General features: G+C 39.3%; 1 protein-coding gene and 1 long non-coding RNA gene across 2 annotated transcripts; one reads left to right on the forward strand and one right to left on the reverse strand.

Annotated features, from left to right (window-relative positions):
• The first annotated feature begins 30 nt into the window (after positions 1-30).
• On the forward strand, positions 31-1,984 carry LOC148402704 (uncharacterized). The gene is made up of 3 exons (XR_015857239.1): positions 31-171; positions 362-522; positions 1,460-1,984. It is a non-coding gene; the product is annotated as an uncharacterized LOC148402704 (long non-coding RNA).
• Positions 1,985-3,272: 1,288 nt separating this feature from the next.
• srm (spermidine synthase) lies at positions 3,273-7,738 on the reverse strand. The gene is made up of 8 exons (XM_088362199.1): positions 7,503-7,738; positions 7,115-7,235; positions 6,924-7,016; positions 6,565-6,718; positions 6,281-6,364; positions 4,342-4,487; positions 4,146-4,268; positions 3,273-4,048 (listed from the first exon to the last, which is right to left on the reverse strand). Exons 1-8 carry the CDS (start codon positions 7,631-7,633, stop codon positions 4,031-4,033), a joined length of 870 nt encoding a protein of 289 aa, XP_088218325.1. The 5' UTR covers positions 7,634-7,738; the 3' UTR covers positions 3,273-4,030.
• Between the last annotated feature and the right edge of the window lie 676 nt (positions 7,739-8,414).

Raw genomic sequence — 8,414 nt, forward strand, 5'->3', positions numbered from 1 at the left:
ACGGTCTTACACCGGACCTAACAAGACGGCGAAATATGGCCCGAGAAAATGTTTGGAAAGAAGGACCGAGACAATTTTCTTCAGCAAGGAGACGGAGTTGAGGTTTAACCTAACACTTCAATCTAACGATCCAATTTCCATGTACTGTCATGAACAATGGTGCTCTAACAGGTGCTGAGTGTGCTTTGAAAAGAACTTCAGCTGTCATAGTGAGACAGTCAATCGCTGTCATCTTGCAACTTTTAGTGTAATCAGTAGCTATCTACTACAATTCAGTCTATTTTGATTGCAGTGAATAAGTTATATCACAAAACATTTCCTTTGTAACAAGTTTTTATCCCATCTATTTTGTCTACTTTAGGCTGAGAGGAGAGGAAGAGAAAAATTGGTCTACTTAGAGCAATAGATCCCACAAGATGGTGGCAAATGTTTTTTTTTTTTTAATGAAAAATCCTTAACTCACATCAACATTCTTCCATGGCACCAAGATGCCACCAGAGGGAGCACCAAAACAGCACATAGGTGAATTTTTCCAGAGAGAGAGGGGAAAAACACAAATGGGCGAATTCACAAATACCAAATTACAAATATGGACGGGATCACTCTACAACAAACATTCTATCCCTGCACTACATAACTTCATCAGATACCACTTGCTGCAGCCGTGACAAATCGTCAGGTGTGCCATGGACGTGCCGTAAATACTGACTTAATTACATGTGGCCTCCCACTCAAACAAAACAGTTCACATCACATCAACTCTTGACACTTATTTAAATTGTAGGAACAGCAGATAACTTTAGATCATACATTACCATACCCACTCTGTCATCCATTTGATCAATTAAGAAAAGTCGCATTTTGCTTGGACAAAAGTTGCCATCAGGTAATGGTAGCAATTGGGATGCAGTTCAATTGATGATTTATCAAAACATCTTTTACCATTTGTTTGAAGTTGTCCATGGAGACCATTGCATGAGTGAATTTAACAAATTGTTCTATTGTGGGCTTTACTGGGCTTGAACACTGTAGGGCACATTTTGATTGTTTTAGTTTAGACCCAGTTATTAATGCAAAAGTGTCTGGTGTTAAATGAATCATTTACTCTAATAACTCATTGTTTAGAAATAAAGTAACATGAAATGTTTAATCACTATACCCTTATAAGACGATACTTCTGTCAATGAACAGTAGGTATGGTATTTTAGCTTAGTGCATAGTTTCTTACAAAGCATAACATGAGCGGATATAAATAAATAAACATGAACTTAGTAAGTAAGACATGCTGATGATCATTAATTCTCAGTGCAAATTCAGTGGTTATGTTTTCTTTCCAAAAGTTTGATGCAGATCCTTTTTTCCTAGGTAAATGGTGCCGCCACACGCACCTACACGCACACATTTTGCTTGAAAAAATGTGTGCATTTGAAAAGTGATTAAAAGTTGCTAACATTTGCAGTAGCTATGTCTTCATTGTGTGACACCTGACAATTAAGATGTCGTGACGTGTGCAGACGAAGCCACCTACGGGGATCAGAGCCTCCTTCCATTCCAGTCGGTCCATCTTGGTTGCTGTGTAAAAATTGATTGGCTATGCTTTCGGATCTGTTTTTAACATGGTTGGCTCACTCACTACTTGATGTCTGGATGTCCCCGAGCCAATTTGGAGATTAATCCAGAGATGAAAAAACTACAAATAAAGTGAAGTGTCAAGCGTATCAAGTTTGTCTACCGTGCAGGAGATGACATCACTTGGCATGGCGTGAATTGATGTGATTATTACAGTTAATATGTTGGCTATTCAGGTCTTGCATGTTAGTATTAATGTCACTCCTTAATAATGGTGACACAGAGGCCGACAATGTTGTCTGCATGAATTATGGGTGATGTACCTGACTTCATGACGTCCAGTGCTAGCACATGCGCTATGAAAGAGGATTAGGGCCATGTTGGTAAAAATAAATAAATAGACAATGACATGCAAGTTGTATATGTTTTTGAAAGAGAGAAAAAAGTAATATATTTTAGAAAAGTGTCAGTCTAATGGTAAAAATAGCTTTTGTTTTTTATTGAAAATGTGTATTTTCTATAAAATACTATATTTTGTTATATTTTGTTATATTTATTATTTCTCTTCTTGTCGACTATATCTTAAAACGTGTTGTATATTTTCAGAGTAAAGCTGGAGCTTTTTCAAGGGGAAAAAAAATGTCATGTTTTCTAAAGAAAGAGAATGAAGTTGTACTGGAGATTACTTACGTACATTTGCGTATAGTGCATAATCTTCCTTATTGTTGAATTGAAGATTGCAGCTTCTTTATTATACAACACACATTCATCAGCTTTTATTTATTGATGTATTTATTATTTCTGTATTATTTACCAGCATTTCTGCTTATGCACTTTTTTGAAGTTCCGTTTTATGCTTGACTGGCTTTGCTTGTCTTGGTATGATATTCACAATACACTTCTTTTCTTTTGTTATGAAAAAAAAATGTCAGAAGATATAACGTTTTCTCCAAAGAGAACAAATTCTTTCTGAGATTCCATTTTGCAAATCTCTGCAATTCAGATAACTACTGTCATCTGCTGGCATAGCTAAAACTACAATACAAAAATGTTACATCTGTAAAATCAACACGAGGAAATCGATAACTGACATTACAGCCAATAACAAGTACATTAAATAATAATTTAAGAACATTTGTGATAAATGTTAAGTGGAGAAATGCAAAAACATTGAAACCTCACTTGGACCGACATCAAATTAAAGGCTGTCATCTAGTGTCTGGAAAATGAAAGTGCAACAGAGACAGAAACCCCCTCCCAAAAGATGTATCTCTTTGTGTTATAATTTTGTAACATTACCTCAACATCTTAATTACATATATAGTGGCGGAAATTAAATACAAAACTCATTAAAAATCATTCATACTCTTGACTGTACGCAAAGATGATTCCAGACTAACAAGCTCAGTGTAGTCTTTGTCAGGCCTATGATTGGCCACCGTTTAATTGAAAAAAATCTATTATTTTGGTAAATAGTAACAGGTGAACAAAGCTTCTGTCGTTCAGTGGATGAGGACTCAGATGTTCTGCAACTGCCTTCACTATATTTTGCTGGCATACATAGACATTATAAACATAACATTTGTTGTACCCAATTGGATGGCTCAGTGGTTGGGAATTGCAGAGACCTTTGAAAATGGATTGAGTTTTGCAGCCGGAACTATGCAAAAGTATGTCACTGTACATTTCAAAGTCACAATTGATTTGATTCAACAGATTTATTACAATTAATGAGTTTTATTTAAAAAAAAATCCTATAAGATTCACAGTAATTGGTTTCAGATGTTAGCGAAGGAACCACACTGTAATATGGCTTTCCACAGTAAAGTTTAACATAGTCCAAACCCCATTAGCCAAACCCCCAGTAATTGCATAACTTAGCTATTGAACAAATGTTGCAGCTTCTGTTCTAAAAATGAAATGTATCATTCATACCAAAAGAGAGTATGAAGCTGTTATTGGGTTTTTAAAGGCAGCAAATGCTATCTCATACCTTAATACGTACACAACCAGATTGAGACCCTATTGAGGAGCAATCTTTTCTGAATATATGAGGGTGTGTTTGTATACTCGACATACGCAGCCAGCATGCGCTGACATTCCAATGAGCACAGAATATTTCCATTGAAACTGCAGCGATACATTGCAATTACATGCAATGTTAGAACACATTTTGAAACGGTACAGTCCTTGAGCATGAGGTCAGGGTCGGATGGGATCGTCATCATTTGTTTATGAGACGAGCTTATGATGAACATGAGTAATGCAACGCATGAGTAAATAAACACGGGTGATGTTTAAGTCTGGAAGGGTGGAGAGAAACAGGGGGCGACTGACCGACCCCACTTTACAAACTCATCCTTGAGGAAACTACACTTAAAAGGGAACGGGTGCTGAGAAGAGGAGGGGAAGCTGTATTTGGAGCCGGGGGAGGATGAACCCGCTGCTCTGCTGTGGCCAATCACGCTTCTTTGAGGACCTGTCAATCACCGTGGAAAGAAAGTAGGAAAGGATCAGACCTACTTTTCTTGAAAATGGTATCTGCCCTCCCTCCATCTTTTGTTAAGCACACTGACCTTTCTTGCAAACTCAGGAAGGACAAATGCTGCTTTGTGAATCTCTGTATTATAATATTTCAGGTTCATGCTTTCCAGTTCTCCCTTTGACAGCTCTTTCACCGGCTTCTGGAATTGCGTTTCCTGAAATACTCATTTAAATCAGTCGAGGGGAAATAAGCGAGCAAGTTTATTTCTAGGGAAGCGGGACACTCACAGGATTTTTACTGCAGAGCATGAATCCAATTTGGCCACTGGGATAAGTTGGGATGGTACCGTAGGCGTAGTCCACCACTGGGAACAAGGTTTTGCAAAAGGTTTGCATTTCCTTTATCAGGTCCAAATGTAGCCATTGACACTCTCCTGCACACATGACAAGAACAGTCTAAAATGAGCACTGGTGCGTGTGGGATATATTTTGTCAAATTTCACACAGAGACTGAAACATGGAAGGGATAAATTGGCCAAATGGCTCTTCAGATTGCTTTGTTTCCTTTGCATTACAGTCAATCCAAGACATTCTCAGGTGTTAAGGACAAAAACGCTCTAAAAATATTTTGAACTGCCAAAATTCATAGTATGAACCAAAAATTGACACTAACGTTAAACTATGATTGCAAACAATATCATTGCAATTGCATCACAATTACCCTTGAAAATACCTGGTCGACAGATAATTTAGCGGTAGAAATAAATGCATACATTTTGCAGCCCTGTCTGCAATGGTAAAAATTGATGTCCCTGGCAGCAAACACCGCACCCACGGGAATCCTTGCCCATGGCATGGCTCTCATTGGGAGACCCATACACGCACACACAAAAAATACCCATTCCTGAAAAGTAACAGAAAGACACACATGAACAGTCAGCCATTTTGGCTTTTAGGACCCATTTTAGGATCATTTTGGTCATTTTCCGAAATAAAATTTGAACCAAGTATATAAGTGACGTGGGTGAATTACAGGCCTTCCTCATATTAGGTGTAACCCAATTCCATTTTGTAGTGGATGATGAAGGCACCACTCTTAAGAGTTTCCTATGTGCTTCCCGCTGGCAGAAATGTACTGCTGCAGTAATGCTTTAGCCCCTCACTGTTCTCATATGTCTGCACGGTTATAGGATCCCCGTGTGCACGTGTGGCTTATGCAACATGCGTATGTCACATAAGCGAAGCAGTCAGCACACACTTTTAGGCACGTGGCTTCAGGCTATAGAATATTATCTTGGTCTCTTGAATCCACATAATATTTGTTCATCAGTATGAGGGATATTTGAAAGGAATATCCGGGGGAGAAGAAAAATAATCAGTTATTTAATAAATACAAACATCCATGCAATATAGAATAAATCGGAGCCAAGGCTGTTGGCAACACACCTGTAAAAGTTGTCAATGAAGTTTGCAAGGGTTTTTCCCAAATATAGTCTCCAAATATATATCGTTTGCCCGTCTGGTTTAAATTTTTGTTACAATACCACACCAGAAAAAACACAAACATTAAGATAGGAAAATGTCGGTCCCCCTCTCTCGTGCTATTTGAGAAACCCTGAAAGAAGCCACATAGTAGCATATTTGCCAAAGTCGTTTTTCCATATTTTTGGAAAACAATGTTTAGAACTAAAGTTACCATGGGGGGGGGGGTTCTTTTTCCTTTCGCTTACTGGTTCACATTATTGTTTACTTACTGGTTTACATTTTTGTTACAATACCACACCAGACAAAACAAAAACATTAAGATAGGAAAATGTCAGTCCCACTCTCTCATGCTAGTTGAGAAACCCTGAAAGAGAGTGTATTTCTTTGGAGAAATACACAGTGAAGAAATTAGGGGTGTGTATTTCTCAAGAAAAACTGATGCAACACATAAATCTCGATACATGGGCTGTGATATGATTCATTTCTATTCCGATCAGCAGGATTACAATCTAGTTTCATGTGTCAGTTTGAGAGGGTCTGGTGCTAAGAGTTTATTCCCACACTACAATAAGCCAATTTCAGACATCGCCCCAAGAAAAGTTGAAACATGTTTATAAAAAGTATTTTAAAGTGGCATGATTTTGATGGATGGACTCGCTTTTATTTTTTTAATCAAAACAGATTTTCTGATAAAATTTTTTTTTTTTTACGTTAATCCTAGAAGAAATGCAATAAAATGTACCCTGAGAGCAGAGAATTCCGCCTTTTGTCAATGCTGTCTTCATCAGTTGATAATAACTCTCCTTGAATAAACTCTCAGCGGGGCCTGCAACATGAGCACAATAAAAATCTTAAGACTCAAGTCAAGTCACACTTGTTTGTACAGTTCTTAATTATACAAGAGGCTCCCCGCGAGCCTACGGTTGACACATATTACCAATATCCCCGGATCTAAACAGGGCAATGGCGAACGGACCACTTCCAGGATAGACGCAAACACACTTTGTAAGATCTTATTAGACTTACCAACAGGGTCGGAAGAATCCGTAATAATAACGTCAAAGGCATCTTGGTTTTTCTTCATAAACTCGAATCCGTCTCCAACATGGAGTGTGAGCTTTGGACTGAAAAAACCTTTTGCCATGCCCGGGAGGAACTTCTTGGAGACATCAATGACGTCCTACACAGGAGATAAATGTGGCATTTGCTGTGAACATAGCATGATGGGGACAACGGTTTAAATAAGTCATAAATGAACAAGGGAGTTTACAGATGAAATCTTTGATAACTTTGTGAAATTTGCTGTTCAGCTCAACGTTAGAGAACAGTAAGTTGTGCAAAAAAAAAAACCAACCCTTCCATTTCAGCACAAAATGGTCCCTCACCTCGTCGATCTCACAGAGAACCACAGATTCGACCTGTGGATTCTTCACCACTTCCCTCAGCACGCCACCATCCCCACCACCGATAACGAGAACCTGTAAATAGGTGAGACACGTCTTACAATGCTCAAGGATTGACAAAAGACAATATCACATTAAATAGATGTCATTTTCCGATTAAATGATACTGCTACCTTCTTGGGGCAAGGGTGGCTGTACAGGGGAAGGTTGGCAATCATTTCTTGATATGCAAACTCATCCCTCTCCGTGCACTGGATCACTCCATCCAGTACCAACACATTGCCGTACGTTTTACTGAAAAGAACAAATTGCAGTCAACCGTAAGAGAAAAGCGTCCTTTACAGTAGATCTCAAAACCTCTCCACATCGTTGCACAAAAACGATGCGTTTCAGAAGGTACACATCCTTAGGATAACTAAGTTTACCGATCGTAGTTATTTTAGGAAGGTGTTGCATTATTATCTTAAACTTCTTAAATAGATAGCTTGGTGATACAAATACAGAAGGTAGCCCACTGGAGCTAGCAGCGTTAGCACAGTGCAGAAACAGTAAAGAACTCACCTCTTGAACACCAGCACATCTTGAAATTTGGATTTCTTGTGATAGAGAACTTCGTCTACTTGGAGACTGGTCGCTTGGCCGGGCCATAGTGTGCACGTCTCCTTAAACCAGCCGTCTGTGATATTGTCCATGCCGGTCGCCCTCGAGCTCAGGTAATCGTGTTTATAAACCAGCCAACGTGACACGCGACAACGTTTTGACACTTAGATATGACTAACAGCCATACATGCTGCTTCCCTTCGGAACGAATAGCAGACGCCTGACGTCACGCTGCACAATTAAGTCATCCAATGGTGTACGGGCATACGAGTATACGCAACATAGTTTGCTAGACTTCTCACCGCTGGCAACGCCCCAAAACCCACGTGAGGATGAAGCGAGGTTGGAGTCAGTGCGCCTGCGCAGTTCTGAACAGGGACGACAAAGGTTCGGGAGAGTGTGAGGAGGTCCCTCTGCCTCGCTCTCTCTCATGCAATCCTCAGGTCCATGACACATACACGAGCACTGTTGAAGAATTTCTCACATAGTCCGAATACCAAACAGTTGTCGTGGTCCTTGGAGCTCGGTCCAAATGGCTTGTCTCAACTCAGGTAGCAAAGAATACTGTCAATATGCCATCTATACAGCCCATCCGTTTTAATTCCGTCTTCAATGTGCGCATACTTATTTGACTGTCTTGGCGAGTCCCGAGTAATGCAGAAGTTTTTAATTGTGTTCAGATCTGCAAATTGGGATGACCATGACAAGCTTCTTGGCTTGGTGGTCCTTCCTTCATCTGCACCTTGATCAACCAAGCTGTGTGGCAAGAAGCATTATTCTGCTGAGTTTGGGAACAATGTCACAACTTTGAGTTCTCTCAGCATTTGTGAAGTCTTTTTAAACGTTTCTATTAAATATATTTTCGGAACAAAG

Source organism: Syngnathus floridae, chromosome 2, assembly GCF_059516105.1.
Source record: "Syngnathus floridae isolate MCC-2025c chromosome 2, RoL_Sflo_1.0, whole genome shotgun sequence".
Lineage (NCBI taxonomy): Eukaryota > Metazoa > Chordata > Actinopteri > Syngnathiformes > Syngnathidae > Syngnathus > Syngnathus floridae.

Coding starts and splice junctions, on each gene's coding strand:
- srm (XM_088362199.1), bottom strand. CDS start 7,633: ATGGACAATATCACAGACGGCTGGTTTAAGGAGACGTGCACACTATGG. Junction 6,365..6,564: donor GGATTCTTCCGACCCTGTTG/GTAAGTCTAATA, acceptor CTCATGTTGCAG/GCCCCGCTGAGAGTTTATTC. Junction 4,488..6,280: donor CGGAATTCTCTGCTCTCAGG/GTACATTTTATT, acceptor TCATGTGTGCAG/GAGAGTGTCAATGGCTACAT.